A 27,654-nucleotide genomic window follows, 5' to 3' on the forward strand; every position below is an offset into this window, starting at 1 on the left:
TGAGGAACAGTAAGACTTTATTAAAAAAAATTATATATACACAGCAATATTTAAAAATTGCCAATAGGATGTGTTAAAAGAAATTCAGTAACCTTGGTTGGGAAGGATCATGTAAGATGTAACCAATTGAAAAGGTCTAAAACAAAAACCAATGACAAAACCAGAACAGATGTGAGCTTATGTACATAAATAGGAAGAAGTGATAGATTTATACCAAAAGGTAAAAGACAGGCATATCTTTTTGACAAAGTCCGCTGCACGGCCAAAGGTCTAGCCCCAAACAGAAAGGTCTGGCAACACAAGGAAAATAGCTCTTCAAAGCAAGATACTCCCCTACAAATCAATTTATTACCAGACAGGTTTGCTTGAGGTGAATACTATATTGGTGCAACCAGATCACAAGCAAAGCACAGAAGATCAGGTTATTATCAGGTAGCATCTACGTTTCATTGTAACAACCCGACAAGCCTGCTTGTCTGCATGGGTGTAGTTTATATTTGTGCACAAATGGTACATAAGTGGTCGATTCCAGATACAATTATTACTTCCCCATAGTTGACCATCTTGCCAGACAAACAATAGACCGAGCCCCAAACACCTGGAGAGACTAAGCTGGCCAACGTGGATCTATACAGATGACTGTTTAAAGTGCTGCAATGTCACCATTTCCACAGCAGGACTGCCTTTAGACCGGTCAAACAGCAATATCACAGCGTTTGTATTGTACAGCACATATAGGATATTCTTTCAATCACCAACGCATGATACAATTGCAGTCCAGGATCAACAAGTTTTATAAAACTTCAAACTTAGAAACGTTTTTTTTTTTTTTTATAAACAAGAATGGTCTACCATATAAGTAAATACAATAAAAATAATTAACTACTAAACACACAAAAAAAGACAGGACAGACAGGTAGAATGGGGGAGCAGCGTGCAGTAGTCTGGGTAGGAGCAAGTCCACATTCCCATTTCAGAATTTTTTTAGGCCATAGCCTACAGCAAGATGCTGTCGGGTGCTGTTCATTGGGGGAGAGTGCCATACAGCAGAACTGGTGCGCTTGAAGTAGCGAGGCTTGCTCTTATTAAATATGTCCTCTAGCTTTGGATTTTCAATAGTGCCACACAATTTGTTCACATCAATAGGGTTATAGTACTGCTGACGCATAGCTTGGGCCAACTGGTTGCCTGGAAAAACAATAACGTACATTAAAAACATTTTTAATTTATTCAATTTACCCATATCAGAACAAGAATGAAAACCACTTTAAAAGTAATTTTCCACTTCAGACATTGACTGTCCTACTTACCAGAAGCCCAGGCTGGAATGGGTTTGCGGGGCATACTTTCATCATCAGTAGAATCATCACTATTCAGATCCATACCATAGTTCTCTGCGTTGATTTTAGTAGTTGGTTGCTTATAGCCCTTTGGAGTCATTTCATATGATTCAGAGACTGGTGATTTCTAAGAAACCGCAAAATAAAATCACTACACAATGGACTCAGGACATGGATTCACATGGATTTTTTTAAATGACAGGCAAGCGACTGATCAGGATGATGGAGTACATGAAAAAGGTTTCCTCTACCATTTTAATGGATTACCTTCCATCTAGATCAAGCTGAAGGGTCAAAGAGCAAGAATTATGTATGTTTTATTAAGAGAGACAATCTAAGCAGCAAGAAAAATAAAAAAAAAAATAAAAAAATTTTTTGGAGCAAATATATCCAGTTCCCAGCAGGCTCACTGAGATGCAGCATTGTTTACAGCCACATGCGTCTAGTGGCTACCTAGCACATTACACAGCATTATAACGCATTCTATAAGCACTGGAGCAGTGCATGTTCATTGTCCACAATGCCTCCGAGGAACATATTAGAACAATGAATAGCACAAACAAGGACATTCTAGCAGGCAGCAATATGGACGACCATCATAGCTGCAGAAACATCTAAAGGTTTGAAGAGGTAAGATTTTACCTAATCAGGAAACAAAATTAAAGTCATATCTTGACTTAAATGCCTTGTTAAAGTGCATTAAAAATATGCAGTTTTAAATATAAACCTTCCCTGTAAGTGCTCAAATATGCAAAGTATTGCATAACATTCAACCACTTTAAAACCTGCAATCTCACCGTCATATCCACAGTGACATTAAGTGCAGACGTTTGCGCAACTGCTTGCTGCTCCTTGGTCTCGTCTTTCTGCAGCTTTTCCAGACGCTCTTGCAATTCCTATAAGTATCAAATAAGGGAATAAGAATGACCACAGTTTGTATAATCTGCTTTAAATAACTACAGCAGTCTGTGTGATAACAGGGGAGCTGACCGGACCGGAGGAGAAGGGAGCTGACAGGAGCTGCAGGAGAGGTAAGCGCTCTCTGCCAGGCCCCCTCCACTGAACTGCCAATGCCACTGGACCACCAGGGAGTGAGAGCCCCCCTACCTGGCCAGCTAACAAGCAGGGAGGGGGACAAAAACATATATTAATAAAAAATTAAAAATAATAATTTAACAAACATTTATTAAAATAATTTTAAAAAATAAATGCCCACCCCCCCACCAAGGCTCTGCAGCACTCACACACACTGTAAATATTCAATATAATTTTTTTAGGATCTAATTTTTTAGAAATTTACCAGTAGCTGCTGCATTTCCCACACTAGTCTTATACTCTAGTCAATAAGTTTTCCCAGTTTTTGGGGGTAAAATTAGGGGCCTCGGCTTATACTCGAGTATATACGGTAAGCCTTGTTAGATTTTTTTTACTCTACCAACAATACATTTGTACCAGATGAGATAAACTAAGTTTATCCACTAACACCCCAGTGATCAACCCGGTCATTCCCTCTCAAAGCTCAACGAAGCACTTTAATTTATAAACCGTAAAGTTAATTTACCTTCTTCTTGCGCTCCTCTGCCTCTCTGCATTGCCGTTCCTTCTCTTGTGCTGCACGCTCCAACTCTTTCTGCAGCTGCAGAGCGCGTTCCTTTTCTAAACGCTCCTTCTCTCTGAAACCAGATTTTTAAAAAAAGTGTTTACTTTTTTGGCAATAAAAACACTGTCTACATTATACATCCTGCTAAAGCATCCTTTATATAGCCTTTAAAAGACTTTCACCTTTCCAACCGTAGACGTTCCTGTTCCCTCTCTGCTGCCAGTTGTTGCTCTCTTTGTTTCTCACGCTCCTGCTCTGCTTGCCGTTGCTCTGCTAGTTTCCTTGCTTCTGCAAGCTTCCTCAGTCTCTCTTGCTCTTCCTCTTCTCGCTTCTTCTGCAACAACTCCTGGTTTCTGCGTTCCTCTTCCTCCTGCAAGCCATGAAAGCAGATGAGTAAAATTAAAGCAGGGCAATAATGACCAGTGCATTACTAGAATCACAGGGCAGTAAAGCTAACCTCACCATTTAGTTATAGGAGTTATTGAGAGTTATTATAAATCACACAGTGGAATTTCTAAGCCAATGCTTCAATTCAATTATCCGCAAGAAGAAAAAAAAAAAAGTTAAGAGCCTCTAGATACAATAAAAACCTTCCTAAGTTTTAAAACATCACAAGACCTAAAATAAAATCTGTATCAACGCTTAGTTAATATCCCCCTATTTTAAAACATAGGAGTCAGAGAAAATTGATAAGTAAAGAGTTCCAATTTCAATCTTCGTGTGGGTATTTTCAAATGTCCTCAGGGATTGGTAACTGCAACAATAACCAATACTGGAAATATGTGTCTTTACAAGTATCCAACCTTAAATAGAAAAGATACTGACAAAGCGTAATTTTGTTAGTTTTATTTCCCATATGAAAATCCACCATAAGAAGAACTCTTAGAAATAAGTTTAACACTTTATAGTAAGATCCACAATAAAAGTGTGTGTTATAAACACTTCATCTTGAGAACGCCCGAACAGGCGAAACGCATGGATCGTGTTTTGGCGGGATTTTTGAATTTGCGGTGACTACAGCAGTATCGGTCAGCCGACGTTCCTGTAAAGATCAATCTGAGTGCACAAGATCGGTTTGGAAGTTTACATCCACGGAGCGGTAACAACCATCTTTCTGGCTTATACTCTGTATAACACGCTTTTATTGTGAATCTTAGAAATACGTTTCACAACACTTTATTGTAAGAGTTCTTCTTATGGGAAATAAAACTAACAAAATTATGCTATGTCAGTATCTTTTCTATTTAAGGTTGGATACTTTTAGACACAGATTTCCAGTATTGGTTATTGTTGCAGTTACCAATCACTGAGGACATTTGAAAACACCCACACAAAAATTGGAACTCTTTACTTATCAATTTTTTGTTGACTCCTATGTTTTAAAATAGGGGAATATTAACTAAGCGCTGATACAGACTTTATTTTATTTAACCTCACCATTTGCTTTGTTTTAAGCCTTCGCATTTCTTCTTCTTGCCTTCGCCTATTCTCAGCGTCCTCCAGTTTTTTTGCAATCCGATTCTTTTTTGCTTTCTCTTCTGCAAGACGATCTTCACGGACCTGCAGACACAGATTAGAAAGTACTGGATGATGAAATATACATTCATTTAATTTAATCTGGATAAATCAATCAGGCCAGAACAAAACCAAAAAGAAAAAGACAATACTTACTTTTTCACTCTTTTCATCAATCTGTGCAAATTTCTGTTCAATTTTCTTCTTTTTCTCTTCTTCCAATTGCTCTACTCTTTCACGGGCCTGCAGCACCTTACGCAGCCGCTCTTCTCTCCGACTAAGAGATGGAAAGGCAAATCACTACCAGTACAAAGTCAGACTACAAGCAGTTTAGTGAATAAACCCAACAGCTGGTTCTGCAGCAGAATCATATGAAGCTAGGCAAGCAGTATAAAAAGGATCACTCACATCTTTAGTTCCTCCTGCTTACGTTTCTTTTCCTCTTCTATTTTCTGTTTCCGTTGAATTTCAGCCTCCTCTTTTTTACGCAGTGTTTCCAGACGCTGGCGTTCCTTCTCCTAGGAATTATGAGAATATTTAAATGGTTCTCATCACACCAATAAAAGTGACCAAGTGCACAAGTTGTAATAGAGAAACGGTGATCAAAAATTGTAGTGTTTAAGCTTCCACCTTCATGCACCCAAAAATAAAAATAACTTACGTCCGCCTGAAGATACCAAGGGAGAAAAAAATAAAAATTCCTGAATATAGACAACGGTACTGAGAAAAGACAACCGCACAATGTCAAACTTCTTTGCCCCAGAACAGAAGTAAAATTAAACAGTAACCCTGTGCTGCATTAGTAGCCTTCTGAAAATCTTTTTATTCTGGTGTCTATTTTCCAGGCGCTTATTTTTTGGATTTTATTTTAAACTTTGAGCAAGTCAATAACTGGCTTCTCATGGTTATAGAAGTCCAGTTGTAATATCCACTTAATACGAATCAGAGGTTATGAACTTCATTAAGTTACTAAATATCACTGCTGTTGGTATGTAGATCATTTAGGGCAATCAGGCCAACCACATTTAAATCATATGACAGCAAAGCAATATATAGAATACCCTTTAACACACTTACAAACAGGTACAACGATCTAAGCAAATCAACCAAATCCCCTCTACAAAAAACAACCTTCTACTATGAACCATTTGATATAATTACCTTTGGGTCGGTTTTGAGAGGAGTAGCACGTTTAATGAAGGTTTTGACCATAATGTTCTTGCCAATGGATCCTGGTGTCATCATAAGCAGCTGATTCTTCTGCACAGTGTGCAAGAAAGATTTCATATGTGGAGGTGGCCTCACAACCTTGAAAACCAAAACAGATTGACTTAATCCCCCAACATTATATCAGCTATTGGCTTTACCGCCATATATTTAGAACCTACCTTGCTAGGAGGGCAGGGTGGAGATGGAGTCTTCTTTCTTGGAGGGGACTGCAGTTCTGGTTCTACTGGTTGCTCATCATCTGATACTTCATCTACTGCTCGCTTGTAACTCTTTCTCCTGTTGGTAGATTGAGAGCCACATGAGATGGAGAAGGGAAAAACAAAATCCCACAAAGCCAAACATATGGAATCAGACCAATTTCAAAATAAAAAGGCATCAAGTACTTACCTCACACATTGAGCATCAGACTCTTCAACAGCTGCTGTAAAATAAAAAAAAGGAGTCCAAATGAATGGACAATAAAGGACATCTACTTCAGGACATATTTGATAATATTGTAGAGACTGCAGAAAACATCTGCTTATATTGAGCACTCTAAAAATAAGTTTGTTTTTTGCTTTGTCCTGAAGGAAAAAAAAATCATTGTATTGCATTATTTTAATCATAAGGGACTCAAGCTCCTAATCACTTGGTATTGAGAAACAATTGTCCTACCATTACAATGGTTTCAAATTTTAACTGGAAATTAGAGCTTTTTTGGTATAGCTCAGCCGCCATGGGCAATTCACAGGAGCATTAAGTAGAACATTTTACTTAAAAGGTTACTCTTAACCTGAATACTGCCTAACAATGCATGCCCTCAAAGAAAAAGATACTCATTCACCTGTTTGAGACTGTCTGCGGGTTATCCTCTTCTGTGAAATATCAGATTCAGGTACATTACTGATGGCAATCTTATTGAAACACCGAGAGCGGGCAGAGCGGCGTGGGCTTTTTGGAGCGGAATCCTGCCAATGCAGATAAAATATATATGTTTTTAAAACACAGCCACGAAACGTACAGTGTCCAGTTTCCTGCCTCGTCTCCCTTTATATAGGTCCTACTAGTACCTGCATCTCAATAACGAACAAGTGACAGAGTTAAAAATAAAAAAAAATTCCCCAGCCAGGTCTTTATTCACAGCAGTGCCATCTTTGTGTATCCAAGATGGCGCTTGCCAGAAGTCCAGCCTCTGCCCTTAGAGGCATATGCATTGGACCTGGGGAGGCTTGCCTGGCACGGTTTACTCTCAGAATCTCGAGAATCAGAGAGAAGATGACCATGCTTGAGGTACGAGTCAACTTTTTCATTGGCTGGCCCCTATCAAAGGATGTGGAGTTCGACTAAAGCTCCACCCCTTTATATAGTACTTGCAGGTTGACAAATGTTAAAGGGACACTCCACTGCCCAAATACAAAAATAAAATCACTGTTTAGCAGGTATACCCCCAGTGAAAACTTGCATGTATTTAGCTGCCTTTGCAAGCTCTCCCCTTCTAATCCCGTTCAGACTTTGTGGCTGTCCAATCACAGACTTCCCAATGCAGCTCAATGAGAAGTCTTTGCAAGCCAGTTGCTCTGGGCAATTGTTGCCGCTTGACTTCAGTGAAAATAAGCCAACAAAACCAGAAAGTAACATTATCTGTTGTCTGCTTGAAAAGCCCAGAGGGGTGTAACCAGTGTAATTGATAAAAGTGTCTATTTCTATTGAAATCTGCACTATTTGCAAAAGGGAAAATATATAGAACACTCTTAACACATGAAATGAAACTTTTCAGCAAGCTAAAGTGATTTAGGGATCTGGGGTGTCCCTTTAAAGAAAAAAACATTTCTACGTTTCTGACAGGAAAAAGTATTTTTTAAAAGCCTCAAAATAAAAACATTTCAAATGCGCTCGGTCACAGAAAGGATAGCACATGCAACATATTGAGAATGTTTTTCTAAAAATAAAGTTACACACTTCGAAATAAGTTCTGATTACATTTTGTTTGCGCGTCTCCAAGATCCAAGTTTTATGATTACAGTAGGACCATGTGCGTTTTGTTTATTCCAGTGTCTCTCATTGAAAGGCTCTGCACAGTATTTGATGCACTGCACTTACCGTTGTAGCTTGGGCAGTCTGCTCAGGTTCAGTCCTACAAAATAAGAACCAAAGAATTTTCATACACCAGTATTAAATGGCGTGTTATGTAGGTCATCTATAAACAAATCAGTTTTGGAACTTCCCATGCATGCATTCATACAGAGAAAACTGAGCTTGGTTACCCGTATACATTTTATTAACCTTTATTTCATAAGATGCAACATTTGAAAAATCTTTAAAACCGTTTTTAAAAGAAAACATAGCCCAAGACAAATTGTGCAGATTAAGAGGAAAGTATATAAACATGTAACTTCTCTTCACCTGGCAGTCAGGAGCGCTGTTCTTTGTATGCTTTCTCTATACTAACACTGAGCAAGGCCCTCAACCCCTCTGTTCCAGTCAGTCCATCTTGTCTAGTTCCAATTACGTGTGTTAATGCACACATTGTACAGCGCTACGGAATTTGTTGGCGCTTTATAAATAAAACAATGACTGATAGGGAGATAAGATGGAGGTGCCCAGTTGGAGGATAAAGTGTGGATTTCTACATTTAATGCAGTACAAAGCAAATACATATTAAAATATAGGGATAAGTAAAACTGGTTTTAAAATTCCAGAGAGAGAAAGTTGCCCTTTAAAAGAAACACTCCAACTCTAGCCCCCATGATAAATGTATTCCTTCTAAAAGGAGTTCAAACACAGAGGTTTATTACCTCTTTCAGTAAATTCTCGATTACCAAGATATCATTCCTCACCTTATTTTAATAGTGACTTCCTCGTCCACAATTTCAACAGAGCTCTGGTCTGTAAGGATGGTGTAAAATAAAATTAGAGTGTTATAAGAGCATTTAAATAAATAAAATACATAACCCTCAGAGATTGGATTTGCATTTGTCTAAATGGGACACTGGCTTTAAAGACCAGTATGATTTAGTAGGTCATCATAAGTTGAATGCACACAACTTGTGGAGGTATCCTGGCCCCAATACAATGGAGACTTAAAGGGATACTAAAGTGCCAGAAATACAACGCTGTATTACTTATACACCTTGTCTGTCAATTGTTTATTTTAAATGAATAATCTAATTGCTTAGCTGATCACATGATCTACGATGTCACGTGTCAGTTACATTAAAATGTGCTCCCTATAATATGTGTGAAGCCTGTGTGTAACTTCTGAAAAAGCCTCTTTGTGGCAAAATGTTTTAAGTGTTATTTTACCGCTTTTATTATTTTATGCACTAGTGTATTAAATAAAGTGGTTATTTGCTAGCCTCTGGACTTCACTGACCTTCTGTGGCGCTTGGGACTACCACCAGGGCGGTGTGGACGGAGCGTGGGAATAGCACCTGAGCTATTTGGATTGTGAATTGAGCAAAACCTAATTTTAGCTCTCTATTTGTAAATTTTATTTATAACATAAAAATAATTTTATCTACATATATTATCTACCAACAAACTAGTGAGACCCACAAGGTGGGGTGACCACCATACCTAGATGGAGTTCCTCTGCATGTACATACACAGAATATCTCTATGCAGGGATTGTACCACCCAAGCGCATTTAGATAGAAATAAGCTATAAGTGTATTTCTTTTTCTTACCTCACAGATAATCAGAATATACTACACCAAGTAGCATAATGCAGTTTCAAGTTTCCTTCAAATTCCAACATGTTCAAAATATATGCATAATAAAATGTAGGTCTAATATGAAATCTTTATAAGATGTATTCTTATTGCAATAAAATATGTACTAGGCACAATCCCCCCCGAGATCTTCAGGTTAGTATTCCACAGTCTGATCAGGCACGTTTTATTCACTAGATTTCACTTTAATAAGCACATTTCAAATAGATCACACAAATACACATAGCGTATAAGATTTCTAGCTCTTGTTAAGTGGACGTAGGCAGCTGAAAAAGCCCAAACCAGTGTCTGGCCTTGAATGGATACTGTACAAGAGAGGAAGATGGCGGCAGCTCCTTATGGATTGTCCTCAGGTCCGGGTTAGTCAATATGGGGGTGGGGTGGGGGGCTAAATAAAATAAACACATTCAGTTTATGGTTTTTATAATCCGCTCCAAATGTATGTGCATTAGCTGTATAATCCTCCCTGTGGATATGCCTAAAGTCTTGATCTTATGGTGGAGGATTGTATTGGGCTTCTGATGGCAGATCTATGTAGATGTGCGTTAGCAGATGTTTACTGATGAAAGTATATAAAATAGAAATCTAACAAAATCTAGTGCGCTCTGCACGTCTTTGTGGTACAGTGTTAAGTTTGGCAGCAAATTTCAATTTAGTTTTAGTCAGTCTTTTGACTAAAAAGCCATTTTAGTCGTAGTCACAGGCTTCCCCAAACTCCGGCCCTCCAGATGTTGCTGAACTACAACTCCCATGATTCTCAGCTTATTTCATTCTTAGAATCATGAGTTGTAGTTCAGCAACATCTGGAGGGCCGGAGTTTGGGGAAGCCTGTATTGGCAGCTGAATTGTTTTTGTCGGCTAAAAAAATTTACAAAAATTAACGCTGATGTGGAAACTCAATAACAGGGGCCTCATCTACATAGATTTGCCATCAGAAGCCAAATACGGGCCCAATAAATCCTCCAACATAAAATCAAGACTACAAGTATATCCATAGGAGAGTATTATACCGCCCAGCCACAAACATTTGGAGCTGGTTATACGATCCATAAACTAAGTGTATTTCTTTTACTTACCTCACAGATAATGGTAATATACTACACTTATTTTTTATATTGACCAACAATAAACTGGACCAGAGGACATCCAGAGAGACACTGCCTCCCTCTACCTTTTTGTATCATATCAAACGAGTCCATGAGTACTTGTCTGAATACAGTGCAACAGACTTAAATGCAATGGCTTCTGACTACAGACCATCCTAGTAGGTCTTGCTACACAACCATCTATCACCCCCCGAAAAAAATGGCAATGCTTTTAACCGGAATTCCTAGTCACATATCTGCCAGGGTGGCTTAGGACTCAGGCCCGTGACACCTTTGAACAATTTAAATTATACTTACAGCTCTTGTAGCTAGATGCAGAAGATTCCATCGCAGCTCTTTTTTTAGAAATGGAACGGCGTATCGATTTCCGCACAGATTTCCGAGTCATGCTGTCCCGCTTGGTAGCCAGGGAGAACTTGCTCACCAGAGATGCATGATGGCCAGTGGATTGACGAACGACAAGGCTGCGCCGCACAGAACGTCTGTCAGATCGTGAACCTGTAGGCGTGGTGCAGGTGTCCGAAAAATCCAATTTCTGTTCCTTTTCTGGTTCTACAGCAGGCTGGGGAGATACCTTTGTGAGGTCTATTGTTTCTAAATTTGTAGATATCTGCTTTGGAGTGGAACTGTTTGCCAGTATTAATTTTCCTATAGCACGACTATTGGCTCCAGGAGTTACAGGGGAAGCTGGTTCAGGTAGTTGATGGTCTGGGGAAGGTGGCTTGGCTGGGGCAGTACCAAGAGGAACAGTATCTGTGACGTGCATTTCTGCACTCTTACGATCATCCTCTGTGATGCTAACGCAAAGAACTAGTTTATGGACTAGCTCTGGCAATTCTTCCAAAGGCTTCTCTGCTACAGGAGGATGTGCATTACTGGCTTGTGATCTAGTTAATCTCTTGGGTTCTTGAAATTCTTGAATAGATGTGTCAGCAGGTTTGTTTTGGTATTTTGTGGAGAGCCTTCGCACAGATGTGCTCCAGCTAGCATTGCTTTTCCTCCTGGATATCCTGCAAAGTCAAGTATGTTAAAGAAATCTAAACAAGAGTTCCCCATTTCACAATAAAGAACCATTGTAATTAATGTGACTACTAAACTGGATACAAGCTGGCAACAATGCATTACCTTGTCTTAACCTGTATAGATGTGAAATATTGCAGTACATATTTTCGTCTAGACTAACAAATGATGTGAGCGCCACTTGTACGTTTGTTTAAATCAATTAAGTTGGCTACTAAATATTGTATTTAGCCAAATTATATCATCCCAACTCCCCTGCCTGACTTCAGGTTTTCAACAAATAAATTAAATTCCATAGCAGCACTCACCTTCGGGTTTTACCGTCTTGATTTTCATCTGGCAGAATTGAGGTTCTTTTTTTCCGGCGCCTCTTCTGAGACGGGGTCTTTGGCATTAGCTCAGGCTCAGCATTAAAGTCACTGAGGGGTTAAATTGTTAGATCAATTGTAGACTCATTATATTCATACACATCACTCTGAAAACACCATTTAAATAAGATACTGCTTGTATAAATAGTAATTTAGGGTCGTCACTGCTTGACAAAAGTGATCAGACATGATATTCCGAGACATGTTGGTCCATTAACACGGACTGTCAAAACAGATGAACTTTATGCAAGATAAAAATGGCCTTTGCCCAAGTGGTGCCTTGAGATAACATGTCTAGGACAGAAAAGGTTACCACCTGTGGCATAGACTCTGAAAGAGACCATAAGCACTAAAAACCTATGTAAGATTTATACTAAATGGTGAAATGGCAATATTTACATTTGTCCAAGTGCATGCCTCTAGTTGCAGTCAGACTGATCGCTACTAGAGGCATTTCCATATTGAGAGATTTGATTTTCAGAGCATGGATTCTGTGTTTTGCTATGACAGGCATTGGATTGATGGGCTATAAATGCACTCAATGCCCGTAATGCTTCTCTAGTAATGGACAAAACTCAAACTAATCGATTCACCAGAGATACAGCAATTGGAACAAAGAATCACACACTTTAGGAGTACTCTAAAGGAGCACGCAAACAAGTTCTACTTACCTGACCCAGTCCCTCGCGGGTGCGGTCATCTTCTCCCAGCAGGATCTCTTCAGCATGCGCATGAGTACGTAATTGAGATCTATGGAGGATCCTACAAGACGCTCCATAGAAAAAGCCAATTGCCTGTAGCTGGAAGGTTGCAATTAGCCCCACTAATAGTATTTCTCTTGTACGACCCCTTTCCATTGAATGCGCCTCACTGGAGAATCAACTCTGCCAACTGTTTGGCAGAGGATCCATCTTGCGTAATAAATACAATTGCAATCATTTCCTTCCATACCATTAGTGATATGAACCACATTGACTTTCAAATTCAGTGCTTATGTGCCAGAACATTATTATACTCACTTATTAAACATCTTTCTTGCCTCCTCTTCAATCTCCAGTAGCCACACCATATACTTATCATCCACCGAGCAGGCAAATTCCTCTGTCTTGCGTGTACATGCTTGGAGCAAGTTGGAGAGGCACTCCATTTCTTTCATGATGGCACCTGTGATAGGGTGATTAAGGTTTAAATCTATTTTTTCAGCACATAATCTGTAAAGTGATACACAATGCACCTTAGCATGCAGCAGTTGTGGTTTCTAGGAATCTAGGAATCTTTTAGACCAGCACCTAAGTAAAAGGTCAGACCATTTTTTTTTTTTAAACCTTTACCTGTGTTGGGTGCCTACTTGTACTTCTGCATTATCATCCTAATATGGGGCAGTTAATCAGTATCAGGACGTGTTTGCACTCTGGCACCATTACTTCTACAGAGTACTATAGTAAGTCATGGTTGAAGAAGGGAAATAAATGGGTCTTTCTGCTTGATTTCTACATTTTATATCATATTTCCCATCCAAGTTTTGGGCAACTTTTGTATCTATGTTGCCTTCATAACAGTTAAATTAAAGATAATGTACAAATGTGATTGTTTCTAAAATAATGTTACAGGGTGAACTTGACATTTGAGTTGAGATTTACTGCGTGATTAAAAATAAATTTAAAAAATAAACTTGCTGTATCATGCCGAGCCATTCTTTCATTTTGTTTGGTTCTTTAACAATACCGATCTCCATTTTTATCTGATAAATCACTTGAATTTTAACTTCCTCCCATGCTGAAACTTCAATAGATTTCCATTTTCTAGCAATTAATATTTTAGCTGCTAGCAGGATATGTATTAACAATGCAGCATACTAAGCAAAACTCTGAATTATATATAGTTGCAGCAAGAAAATATCTGGCTTTAAATCAGACTTAATTTTAGTCAGTGATTTAATCTTTAATGCAATCATTGACCAATACAATTTAATTGGCCCACACTCCCACCATATATGCATCATTCCTGCCTTTTGAACCCCACAGCGCCAACATTTATCAGAGGCGTCTATATACATTTTAGCTAGCCTATTTGGTGTTAAATACCACCTTTTCAGAATTTTGTACTTAAAGTTAAAGGACCACTCTAGGCACCCAGACCACTTCAGCTTAATGAAGTGGTCTGGGTGCCAGGTCCTTCTAGGGTTAACCCATTTTTTCATAAACATAGCAGTTTCAGAGAAACTGCTATGTTTGTGAATGGGTTAAGCCTTCCCCTATTTCCTCTAGTGGCTGTCTCACTGACAGCCGCTAGAGGTGCTTGCGTGATTCTCACTTTGAAAATCACAGTGAGAGCACGCAAGCGTCCATAGGAAAGCATTATGAATGCTTTCCTATGTGACCGGCTGAATGCGCGCGCAGCTCTTGCCGCGCGTGCGCATTCAGCCGACGGGGAGGAGAAGAGGAGGATCGGAGGAGGAGAGCTCTCCGCCCACGGCTGGAAAAAGGTCAGTTTTAAACACTTTCCCCTTTCCAGAGCCGGGCGGGAGGGGGTCCCTGAGGGTGGGGGCACCCTCAGGGCACTCTAGTGCCAGGAAAACGAGTATATTTTCCTGGCACTACAGTGGTCCTTTACGACAATGTACATTCTTTGTGAGCAGATTTAACACCTTCTTCCAATCTTCATAGCTTATATTATTACATAGATCCTTTCCCCATTTATTACTTGGCAGATAATATTTTCCGGATCTTTTTCGATTAGATCAAAACATTTTGAAACAAGTTTAATAATATTTTGGTTTTTTAATAGATGTTAGAGTATTAATTGTTTACCAGAGTAATCTTTAAGATGGTGCTTTATTCTCATGTAAGTAAATATCTTTTTACTCTGCAGTTTATACTCCTCTACTAGAGCATTACAATCTTTTACTTTACTATATTCTACTATATTAATTTTTTTAATCCATCTCTGTATGTTTAAAGTCTGCTATATTATTTTGCAGATATCCAAGATCAAGGCTAGTAATACGTTTATCTTGTAGATCCAAATCTTTCCTTAATTTATTCCATATAGGTATATTGTTTAGAATCAAACCCTTAGAGGTATGTCTCTGTCGATATTTATATTTATTATCTGTCTTCCAAAAGAGGGAACATACCGTATATACTCGAGTATAAGCCGAGTTTTTCAGCACATTTTTTGTGCTGAAAAACCGGAACTCTGCTTATACTCGAGTCAATAGTCTGTATAATGGCAATTTGCATTGCCATAATACAGACTGAGGGAGAGGGGGCTGGCAGAGATCTTACTTACCCGTCCTGCAGCTCCTGTCAGCTCCCTTCTCCTCTGCGCCGTCCGTTCAGCACCTCGGTCAGCTCCCACTGTAAGTCTCGCGAGAGCCGCGGCTCTCGCGAGACTTACAGTGTGAGCTGACAGAAGAGCTGACCGGACGGCGCGGAGGAGAAGGGAGCTGACAGGAGCTGCAGGACGGGTAAGTAAGATCTCTGCCAGCCCCCTCTCCCTCCCCACTGAACTGCCAATGCTGGACCACCAGGGAAGGAGCCCCCCTCCCTGCCATGTATCAAGCAGGGAGGGGGGACGAAAATAAAAATAAATAAAAAATAATAAGAAAAAATAAAAAATAATAATAAATAATAAATAGGAAAGTAGGGGGGCGGAGCTTGACCACCAGCCTGAATAGACGCCATGCATGCGAGCTCCTCTCAGAACAATCGCAAAACTTCAAATTTCACAAAATCGATAACCCACCTTGACCTATAAAGGTCCCAGCGACAACCTCCACCGTCTCCCGAAGCGATCGATGCCATTTTTCCAGCCAAAGGCCCTGCCTAAACGGAGACGGAAAAACGGGGCCTACCCCGCGGTGTCCCTCACAAGCCTGGAGGCCCTCCTCGCGCAACAGGCGAGTAGCGACGCATACCACCCAGCACCCGACATCCAGCCCCACATGCCGGCAATGGGCCGCCGATCGCAAAAAGCGACGGTGTCGGACCACAGGGACATAGGGACAATGTTCCACCGACCCGTGCAACCTCATCCCGCTCCGGCGGAAGCCCCGAGGCTTACCACCACCATGCGGCCTATTACCCCAACACCTCAAGTAAGGCAACATGAGGCGGAACAGTCAGCAACTGCTCACCCGACGACACCCGATGCCACCACCGACTCCACACCGACGACCAGACATGACCTGAAGGTCCTGTTGGCGGACTTTCACAAAATCCTAGCGACTGAATTAGCCCCTATCAGCAATAACCTGAAAGCCGTCACAGACCGGGTACAGGCCTCGGAGAGGGACATTGCAGACATCCAAACACAGATGACCGAGCTTCAAGCTACAGTACACCAGCTCTGGTCTCATCAAAGGAACATCACGGCACAAGTTACGGCGATGGAAGACCGACACCGCCGCACCAACATTAAAATAAGGGGCGTCCCGATGGCAATCAAGGCGGAAGAACTACCCCATTATGTCAGACGCTTACTGACCACCATCTTACCCCATGCAGTAGCCAAAAAACTGACCATGGAGGGAATATACCGCCTGCCAGGACCGGCGGGACCACCGTCCACAGTCACCAGAGACGTCATTCTCCGGTGCTCCACGACCCATGATAAAATCTTAATCATGTCAGCCCTCAAAGGTAAAACCCCGATTCGATTTGAAGAAGCTTCCTTAACATTTTACCAAGATCTCTCGAAGGCAACCCTATTATGGCGCAAAACATTCCTTCCAATAACCAGTCAGCTTAGAACAGCCAACATAGACTACAGATGGGGTAGGAACGGCTCCCTGACAGTATCACTCAACGGTACCGTGCATGTCCTCACCTCAACAGAGGATGCATCCCCATTCCTGACGGCCCTGGGCCTGGAACATCCGTCGGACGACACCCAACCGAGAACCTCCACCGCAACGACCAGCTGGGACCCGGCTCACACAACGCCCTTCGTCCCGAGATCTGCGACAGTGAGGGCAACAGGATCAAGCCCCAGTAACGACCCAACATGAGATACCGACGCACCCTGCCTGCAGTTCCTAAGCACGGCAAAAGACTGTCCCACCGGGACTTTACATATAGCTCTCTATAGTTCAAGTATAACCTTATGTTTTTCCTTCTTTTTTCCCTCCACTACTATATCTTATCTATATGATTTTTGTGATTAACTCACACGAACACAGAGGACAAATCAACATACAGGCACCACACCCAGGACTAGATTTATAACGGGATTACAACCCCCCGAGACTAAGCAAGATTCTACCCAACCGCACATAGCCCTAGGGACAACACCAAACTACAAGGAACACCCCCTCCCCCCCCCGCTACTCCCTTGGTTAGGAGTCACCACATACAACACATAATGGTGGACGAGTCACCCTACGCACACTGGTCCTTGGCTCTCCTCTGGGCAGGACACATACCACCCGAATCCACCCAATATGTTATCAAACAACACAAAGACGAACATACACGCTGAACGCTGTAACCTCAGCGCGATAAATCCACAACCATAAATCAGCGCAGATAAGCAACACTCGAACACCTAGAGCATTAGGGCAACACGCAAGCTGACAGGTATCAGCAAACATGTTATTAAAAACAGAAAAAAGGTGCAAGACTCTCCTTTGAACAAGCTTACACACTAACAGCATATTACCTATTTTTTTTCAAACGTTGTAACGATTCTGATGTGCACTGAAAAATAAAGAATTTAAAAAAAAAAAAAAAAAAAAAAAATAAATAATAAATAAAATTGCCCACCCCCCCACCACTGCACACACTGCACTCATACACACATTGTAAATAAATATTCAATATATTTTTTTTAGGATCTAATTTTATTTAGAAATTTACCAGTAGCTGCTGCATTTCCCACCCTAGTCTTATACTCGAGTCAATAAGTTTTCCCAGTTTTTTGGGGTAAAATTAGGGGCCTCGGCTTATACTCGAGTATATACGGTAAGTCTTCATTTATTTCATCTTTAAGTAAGCTCTGCTCGGCTTTATACCAAAATTGATCTTTGGCTAAGTCAGATTGGGTAATTATTGCTTGAGCTATATTACATGCTCTCCACGTTTGACATAGCTGTGGAATTCCCAGTCCTCCTAGTTTTGTTTTTAACATTAAATGATTGCAACTTAATCTTGGGTGTTTTCCACCCCATATAAATTCTGTTAAAAATTGATTGTTCTAAAGAGAGCCAACTTTCTGCACAAAACAGAGGCATCATGCGGAAGAGAGACCCATTTTGGGTATATATAGAATTTTATCATGTTTATTCTCCCCCACCAAGATGCCTCTATTCCCTTCCATTTTTTCAAGGTTTTTCCCGTATCTTTCAATAGTTTCAAAAGGTTCTGTTCCATCATTCTATTTGGCTCATTGGTAATCTCTATACCCAGAACTTCTATGGAATTATTTTTACAATCAAATCCGAATTTGTCAAATAAATTGCGCTTGGTACTTAATGTAAGATTTAATGGGAGTACAACTGACTTATTTAAATTTAATTTATATCCTGAATATATTGAGAATTCCCTTATAATATCCATAACTTTTTCCATGGATGTCAAGGGGTCGGTCAGCGCAAGTACCACGTCATCCGCATACATTGTAAGCTTTAGTGATTCTCCCTCCAACTCTACTCCTTTTATAGATTCATTATCTCTGATTTTATGTGCTAGGGGTTCAAGGCTTATCAGAAATAAAAGTGGGGATAGAGGACACCCCTGCCTTGTTCCATTTGTCAACTGAAACCAGTCCGAGAAGAAGCCACTCCCTACAACCCTGGTTGTTGGGAATGTGTAGAAGGCCATAATAATATTGCCATGGATTCCAAAACTATAATGCATTCTCCCAAAAAATCCCACCTTACACTGTCAAACGCCTTTTCGGCATCTAATGACAGGGCAAGGAGGGGTAATTTCCTTTTAGTTGCTAAATCTGCGACATCTATCAATCTTCTAATATTAAAAATTGGGGGTCTACTAGCTATAAACCCCACTTGATCTTGATGAATAATTGTTGGTATTATATTAGAAATCCTATCTGCTAATACAGAGGAATATATTTTGATATCACTGTTAAACAGTGAAATGGGTCTATAGTTTGTTACTAGTTCCGGGTTTTTATCAGGCTTTGGAATAGGGACTATATGAGTCTTTAACATTTCTCTGGGGATATTTCCATGTACCATAAAGTCATTAAACAATTTAGTAAGCGGGTCTATAATATTTCCCTTAAAAATTCTGTAGAAACAATTACTAAACCCGTCCGGCTCTGGAGCCTTCTTTGCTTTAAATTTTTTTTTAAAAGCAATTTCTACTTCACTTTGTGAGATAGGTTCATTTAATAGTGTCAACTGGGCCTCTGTTATATCAACAAAAGTGAAAGGTGAGAGCACTCAATACAAATTTACCCTTATTAGCACATAAAAAACAGGCCTCTGTTATACCTGGGAGTTTAAGTTGAGAGAAAAATTTGGAGATCTTCTAAGTATAATTTTTCTCACCAAGGAATAGAAATTAACCTGAACTGGCCCCCAGGGGCTCACCCACATAATGGGCTCATGCCCCCGGCATGACAGCAGACCGGAGAAGGGTATCTACGTCACCTGTTCCATAGCAGTGTTTAAAAATAAATGTTTCCAAAGAACTGTTATGATGAGCAGTTGACAGGAGTATTAGTTACTAACAAAGCAAAGATCAAAAATGCATTGAAAGATTTTAGCTATAGAATATTACATGTATCATAATGCATTATAAGGGAGCGTTCATTGGATATCATGAAATCAATGGGAGTAAAGACCGCTACCACCACCCCTCAGTCCAACAGATTGTCCTGTATATGTAATCCCAGTTTATAAAGAGCATAATGACACTAAATAAGTCAAATGGTTCACAAACCAATACCGGAGTATTCTTGGCACCATAACCACAACACCAAGCTACAGCATTCACAGCAGAGTGTCCCTTTAAATACTTAAAACAGCTGTTAAGCTGAAGGAACACACCAAACACTTGAAATGGAATCCTGATGGGGGACTTTAGCTCGATGGGAAAACAGCTGAGGGCCTTTCCTTAGAAATAAATTCAGCTTCATTAGTAGTATTTATAAAAGGTCACCATATTCCACTGTGCATAGGAGGACAAGACAAAAGGATGTAAAGTTCTATTTAAAGGGACATTCAGAGTCGTGTCCTGCACAGACTAATAGTCAAAATGTAAATATAAGTACTCAAAAACCTGACAGTTCATTTGCACCAGTAAATGCCATTGAAGAGTTTGGCAAGATCAATAGACAGGTAATGTGCTTACCTGTTCTGCTGCATCACCTTATGCATGGGCATCTACGGAGATATGCCAGTGATTTGAAGTGGTCATGGTACAGCGTATCTGCATGTACTGCCTTTCACTATGAAAAAGCTGCAAACACAGACTAACCACTCTAGCAGTATCATTGAGCGTGTGATCAGCCAGCTTGGAATCAGAGTTCAGGGCTGGCTGTTATTTCTGTGCAGCATTTATTGTACAGAATGACAGTCATTGGAAGAGCGCAGTTAAACAAGCTCAGTCAATGAATGGAGATTGCCGTGGCTTCTGCGGAAGTGAAGCCTAGCAGGAAACCAGGCAAGAGCAAACCATTGCTAGACCGTCTGCCCCGTTATCAGGGAACCAGGAGCGATACTCCTGGCATCACTGCTACAGCAGGCGGTAGTGATTACAATGCTTGGAGTAACCCTATAAACTATACTTCGATATTTTAATAGCACAAACTTTGACGGATGATGTTAGCAGTTGTGTAGCAAAAGAAACCTTTATGCTTTATCATAGTCATGCAGACAGACACACACGCTGCAAGTATATTTGCACCAAAAAAATAGTTTGCTGAAATTGTTCAGTAGATTTGGGCACAAATCAAATGCTTGTTAATAGCTGGACAAACAAATCAATTTGGAACACCAAGAATGAGTGTGTCCATAGATTAAAAGGCATTTGAGGTGTTCAGCATAGCTGAGATTTGTTGACAAGTCTACTATTCACCCACCTGATTACTGCTGCCAACAGGCAGGTACATATTTAACATCTTTCATATTTTAAAGCAACCCTGCCACTTTCAGGTGCCTTTGCATATCGTGTCTCCCTCAGAGGTGGCATGCCCACTTTGTGTTTAACAGCTGGTGGGAGAAGCCACCTGTCTCCTGGTATCCATCTTCAGTGCTTGCACTCAATATGCTATAAGCCTGCATTCCTGTCATACTTACTCCATGCCATGAACATTTAGGTACAAGGGTTAAAATAAATAAATCAGGGTGTGGGGTTTAGTGGTTGAAGGCTCGATTGACGGGCTCCTTCCTTATACGTGAAATACCTGCGATTCTAAGCAGTACCAGGTTTAAAATGGCGGATTCTGCACAAATAGTCACGTGTTGCAAGACGAAAAAGCAGAAACCGGACAGGCCCCAGCTGAGCATGCAAATTGGAAATCTTTTTAGGTAGACACAGGTGGCATACGGGCCCCAAGATAGCAAATGCATGCTAAGTCCACTGTGGACCTTCAACGCAAAGTGCAAACTCTTAAACAGCAGGCAATTTCAGAGCAACGTTTTGCTAACATGGAAGACATGAAGTGCCGCAACAATCTGAATATAAGGGGGCGTATCTGAGCTCCCACACTTATTGCGGAGGCTGATGGGAGTCTTACTGGCAGCCAAACAAGCCAGAAACATCACCTTCAATAGAGTCTTCAGGGTTCTAAAACACCGGACAGCAGACACATGGTGTGATTTCGCAACAGTGCAGCTAAGGCAACAGTGCAGGCTGCGCATAAGGAAAAATGCTCCGTATCCCTTCAAAAATAGTCCTAACATTCTATGCAGAGCTACCAGGAGATAGGCTGCAGTAGAGAAGATCCACGCCAGCCACTGTTCTGCTTAAAATTAACGGCCTCCAATACCAGTTGCATTCGCCAAAGACTACAGGTCCAGCAGGGAGACAATGTCCACGATTTACAGGGAGCAGTTGCGTGTATGAGTACCCTGTGCCTGTCGGAGGACTATCGCAACCGAGGCCCAATGGACCACCACAGGGGCACACAGTTGGGACCCTGCAAAGCTCACACCGTTCCTGCCACAAGGAGCCCTACCAGCCACCACCTGAGTTTATAGCCACATAATTGATGAGACTTCTCTCTCTAACCAAAGTTGCACGCGGTTCGAAGTTAGTTTGTTTTTACTTTAAGGTGTTTTCACAAGGCCTTGAAATAGGCATGTTTTGCTCACATATGCTCTGGCAACCCTAAAGTTTCCTCCCTCCTATATAAGTGACACTGTTTAGCAGCGCAAGAAGGAGTAAAACTTACAGGCTATTTATTGCCTGTTGTCCAGGATTCACTTGTTTTTCTGCACTGCTTCTCAGCCATACGACACTCTCCTGAAAGGCTCATCTCATTAGTCTAAGTTGTTTTTTTTTTTTTTTTTTCTTTTTTTATTAATTTCTATACACTGGTCTTAGGGTGCTAATGCTCCCACCAATTTAATCATATGCAGTTTGTAGCTCTTACAAGGCCAGTAACTAGAAAATCCCTCTCACAACGATAGTCTTAAAATAAAAACGCTTGTTCATTTTTCTGGACACTGTATTAATGTCTGCTTGTGCATTTTATACTTCTAATCTTTTGCCACTCTGTACCATTAAAGTGTGCTCTCACACCTGTGAGTCAAACATAAGTTAAAAAAAAAACTGCAGTGTTTACATTGCAAAGTTGAATCCACCTTGAGTGGTTGTCATACTGACATTTACTTGAAGCGCTTTTGAGGCACTGAATAAAAAAAAAACTGTTCACATGACACTGAAGCCCCCCATAGGTAAGCTCTGATGCAATGATTTCCTATGTGGAAGCTTTATTGCACGGGGAGAATGCTGCGTATTAGGTCCAACCAGTGCGGTAGGAGGATACCTAGCCAGTGCCCAGGGAGCATCAGCGGTGTAAAGGGGAAAAGGGTTTTAAAGGACCACTCTAGTGCCAGGAAAACACTTTTTCCTGGCACTAGAGTGCCCTGAGGGTGCCCCCACCCTCAGGGTCCCCCTCCCGCCCGGCTCTGGAAAGGGGTAAAACTTACCTTTTTCCAGCGCTGGGCGGGGAGATCTCTGCCTCCGATCCTCCTCCGTTCCGCCCCGTCGGCTGAATGCGCACGCGCGGCAAGAGCTGCGCGCATTCAGCGGGTCGCATAGGAAAGCATTTACAGTGCTTTCCTATGGACGATTGCGTGCTCTCACTGATTTTCACAGTGAGAATCACGCAAGCGCCTCTAGCGGCTGTCAATGAGAGCCACTAGAGGATTTGGGGGGAAGGCTTAACCCATTAATAAACATAGCAGTTTCTCTGAAACTGCTATGTTTATAAAAAAAATGGGTTAACCCTAGCTGGACCTGGCACCCAGACCACTTCATTAAGCTGAAGTGGTCTGGGTGCCTAGAGTGGTCCTTTAACACTTTCACCAAAGGAGCGTGACAGACCTATTGGTTTAGTGACACTATAGCATTAGGAACACAGATTTGTAACCCTGTTGCTTTACTACAACCCACATCTATTATAGTATGTAAAGCGGTAACCAAGGCAGTTTATAAAATGTGACATCTAGGTTACCCTAACTAAATTGGTAAAAAAAAAAAAAAAAAATCAGTCCCAAGAGAACTATCCATAAGGAAAATGGAAAAGCACTACAAACTTGTTTGGCCTCACAAAATAGATTACAAAGCGCTTGGTTTTCCCGTTCGTCTTAGTTTCTAGGCTGGTCCTTCCATGAAAGGGCTGTAGGAATGGCAACTTTATAATTTCCAAAAGCAGGCAGAAAATGCACAAGTAAGATTTGTGTATAGGTGTTTCTGATCTTCCAGACAGGTCCGATCGTCTCAGTGAATCCAAACAATTTATATTTCATACAAACTGCCCGAAAACTAAATAGCATCTAAATGGCACTTCAACATCTTTAAGCAAGTGAGCCTTCGTTAAGCTTACAATATACACTGTACGCGTTTCTCAGCTAATTGAATAAGTATCACTGAACCTCAGAACCAGATACACATTTTTAAGTTTCTCGACCTCATTGTATTGACACAGCACAATAAAATAGGTCTTCATTTATAATCCTTTTCCTCTGAACTGACATGGTTCAAAAGCAGCCAAAATTACCCCCATCATATCACCTCTATTGGGTTACATTCCCCATGCTTCTGTTACATATGAGTTGACAATATGTGGACAATTAACCCCTTAAGGACACAAGTTCTGGAATAAAAGGGAATCATGACGGAAAGTGTCCTTAAGGGGTTAAATAATGATTACACACTTCATTCACAATGTTTTTTTTACCGTGAGCAAACAATCGTGCCACCTGGGCATGACACTCCATGTGAAGTTTCAGTTCTGATAACGTCAAGTTATCATTGCTAATCAAACGCAGAGTATTTGCACCACTCAAATGCAGCGATTGTCCAATAGAACACATCTCACAGGGAAGCATTAACTTGTCCAATAGTTCCACAGGGAAGTTCTTAAGACCCGTGGACTGATTGTGTATCCGGAAACCCTTTAGATCATCAGCATGACTGCCCAGATAGCTCAAATCACGCCAGACAAGCCAAATTCACATGAATTCAGCACTTTTATGAACTGAGACAAGGGTGTAGTGTTAAAACCCCTAAATGTATCTGTAATGTCCTTTTAAACGACCACTATAGCTCAATGAAGTGGTCCCCCTAGTTTTAATTCTGCAGCTGTAAAGATAGCAGTTTCAGAGAAACTTATGCTTACATTGAGGGTTAATCCAGCCTCTAGTAACTGTCTCCCTGACACTAGAGGCCGCTTCCGCGATCCTCAGCGCAAAAATCGCACTGAATTCACACTGGACGTCCATAGGAAAGCATTGAGCAATTTGAATGCGCTCGCGGCTCTGGCCGTGCATGCGCATTTGGAGCCAACGTCGGTAGGGGAAGGAGAGGTCACCAGCGCTGAGGGAGCCCGGCACTGGATTAAGGTAAGCTGCTGAAGGGTTTTTAACCCCTTAAGCCCAGTGGGAGGGTGGGGAGGACCTAATAACCCTATAGTGCCAGGAAAACACGTTTGTGTTCCTTTAACCTGAATCACTTCTAAGCATTGTTGCCTAGTATTACACATTGTGCTAGTAAATGATCTGTCATTGTAGAACATGGTTTTTGTTTGCGGTCAAACTGTCAAGTTTTCAAGGATTACTCCAAACTCCATGGCCGCTCAGTGATTTGAAGAGATCATGGTGCCTGCAACCTGTATTTGCAGCATTTAACCCCTGTGCTGCTGGAGGTGTAACACAACCACTTACATTGGGACATCCTTAGCCAACCCACAACATTGTTCCCAATAAAATGACTGACTGTAACAATGCATATTGCCACTTGAACAAATAGCCAACAGTAAAGAAATGGAAATAAGCTAAATAAACCGCATCAAAACCTAACAAAATATTGTTAATTTAGAGCCTCTTTAGCTCACAATGATGCAATCCTTGTGGGTTACAGCTCCCAGAGCTAGCTGATATTTATAGGAGTTTGAAATGACAATTCTCTTTAAATATATTAGAGAGTCCCTGTATTTAGTGTTGGAGGTCAGTATTGATCAGAATAATATTTATTGAAGATTTCAGTATTATAATAACAGCGCCGCCCCCCCCCGGTATAAAGCCCTGATATTATATTAACAGCCCCCCCCCCCCGGGCTATAAAGCCCTGATATTATAATAGCAGCCCCCCCCCCGGGGTATAAAGCCCTGATATTATGATAACAGCCCCCTCCCCCCCGGGTATAAAGCCCTGATATTATAATAACAGCCCCCCCCCCCAGGGTATAAAGCCCTGATATTATAATAACAGCCCCCCCGGGGTATAAAGCCCTGATATTATAATAACAGCCCCCCCGGGGTATAAAGCCCTGATATTATAATAACAGCCCCCCCCCCGGGGTATAAAGCCCTGATATTCTAATAACAGCCCCCCCCCGGGGTATAAAGCCCTGATATTATAATAACAGCCCCCCCGGGGTATAAAGCCCTGATATTATAATAACAGCCCCCCCCCCCCCCCCCCGGGGTATAAAGCCCTGATATTATAATAACAGCCCCCCCCCCCCCCCGGGGTATAAAGCCCTGATATTATAGTAACAGCCCCCCCCGGGTATAAAGCCCTGATATTATAATAACATCCCCCCCCCGGGTATAAAGCCCTGATATTATAATAACAGCCCCCCCCCGGGGTATAAAGCCCTGATATTATAATAACAGGCCCCCCCCCCCCCCCCCCAGGGTATAAAGCCCTGATATTATAATAACAGCCCCCCCCCCCCCCCGGGGTATAAAGCCCTGATATTATAATAACAGCCCCCCCCCCCCCCGGGGTATAAAGCCCTGATATTATAATAACAGCCCCCCCCCCCCCGGGGTATAAAGCCCTGATATTATAATAACAGCCCCCCCCCGGGTATAAAGCCCTGATATTATAATAACAGCCCCCCCCCCCCGGGGTATAAAGCCCTGATATTATAATAACAGCCCCCCCCCCCCGGGGTATAAAGCCCTGATATTATAATAACAGCCCCCCCCCCCCGGGGTATAAAGCCCTGATATTATAATAACAGCCCCCCCCCCCCCCGGGTATAAAGCCCTGATATTATAATAACAGCCCCCCCCCCCCCGGGTATAAAGCCCTGATATTATAATAACAGCCCCCCCCCCGGGGTATAAAGCCCTGATATTATAATAACAGCCCCCCCCCGGGGTATAAAGCCCTGATATTATAATAACAGCCCCCCCCCGGGGTATAAAGCCCTGATATTATAATAACAGCCCCCCCCCCCGGGGTATAAAGCCCTGATATTATAATAACAGCCCCCCCCCCCCCGGGGTATAAAGCCCTGATATTATAATAACAGCCCCCCCCCCCCCCCGGGGTATAAAGCCCTGATATTATAATAACAGCCCCCCCCCCCCCGGGGTATAAAGCCCTGATATTATAATAACAGCCCCCCCCCCGGGGTATAAAGCCCTGATATTATAATAACAGCCCCCCCCCGGGGTATAAAGCCCTGATATTATAATAACAGCCCCCCCCCCCGGGGTATAAAGCCCTGATATTATAATAACAGCCCCCCCCCCGGGGTATAAAGCCCTGATATTATAATAACAGCCCCCCCCCCCCGGGGTATAAAGCCCTGATATTATAATAACAGCCCCCCCCGGGGTATAAAGCCCTGATATTATAATAACAGCCCCCCCCCCGGGGTATAAAGCCCTGATATTATAATAACAGCCCCCCCCCCCGGGGTATAAAGCCCTGATATTATAATAACAGCCCCCCCCCCGGGGTATAAAGCCCTGATATTATAATAACAGCCCCCCCCCCCGGGGTATAAAGCCCTGATATTATAATAACAGCCCCCCCCCCCGGGTATAAAGCCCTATTATTATAATAACAGCCCCCCTTCTCGCGGTCCCTTACCTGTCCCGGTCTCCGCCGCGCTCTATATCCCGGTCCGTTACCCCGGTCTCCGCCGCTCTCGGTATTCCGGTCTCTCTGTCCCGGTCCGATACTCCGTTACCCCGGTCTCCGCCGCGCTCTTTATCCCGGTCTCTCTATATCCGGGTGGGTCCGCGCTCCTGCAGGACTCACTTCCTTTTCCCGCCCAAACCGTTTAAATAATTCAAATACTAACGGCTGAGCGAAGCAGCATGAC

At 41.8% G+C, this 27,654-nt stretch overlaps 1 protein-coding gene across 2 annotated transcripts; it reads right to left on the reverse strand.

Annotated features, from left to right (window-relative positions):
• On the reverse strand, positions 1-27,654 carry INCENP (inner centromere protein). Of its 2 annotated transcripts, none has more exons than XM_063438836.1 (18): positions 27,420-27,654; positions 12,909-13,053; positions 11,830-11,940; positions 10,799-11,511; positions 8,502-8,550; positions 7,765-7,798; positions 6,509-6,632; positions 6,073-6,106; positions 5,844-5,961; positions 5,617-5,763; positions 4,864-4,973; positions 4,612-4,732; positions 4,378-4,500; positions 3,123-3,310; positions 2,902-3,013; positions 2,138-2,236; positions 1,311-1,467; positions 1-1,188 (listed from the first exon to the last, which is right to left on the reverse strand). In XM_063438836.1, exons 2-18 carry the CDS (start codon positions 13,043-13,045, stop codon positions 974-976), a joined length of 2,592 nt encoding a protein of 863 aa, XP_063294906.1. In that variant the 5' UTR covers positions 13,046-13,053; positions 27,420-27,654; the 3' UTR covers positions 1-973. The 2 variants fall into 2 exon arrangements, with proteins under 2 accessions (XP_063294906.1, XP_063294907.1); XM_063438837.1 differs by lacking the exon at positions 27,420-27,654 and adding an exon at positions 20,211-20,274.

The sequence above is a fragment of the Pelobates fuscus genome, chromosome 12 (assembly GCF_036172605.1).
Source record: "Pelobates fuscus isolate aPelFus1 chromosome 12, aPelFus1.pri, whole genome shotgun sequence".
NCBI classification, from domain to species: Eukaryota; Metazoa; Chordata; class Amphibia; order Anura; family Pelobatidae; genus Pelobates; species Pelobates fuscus.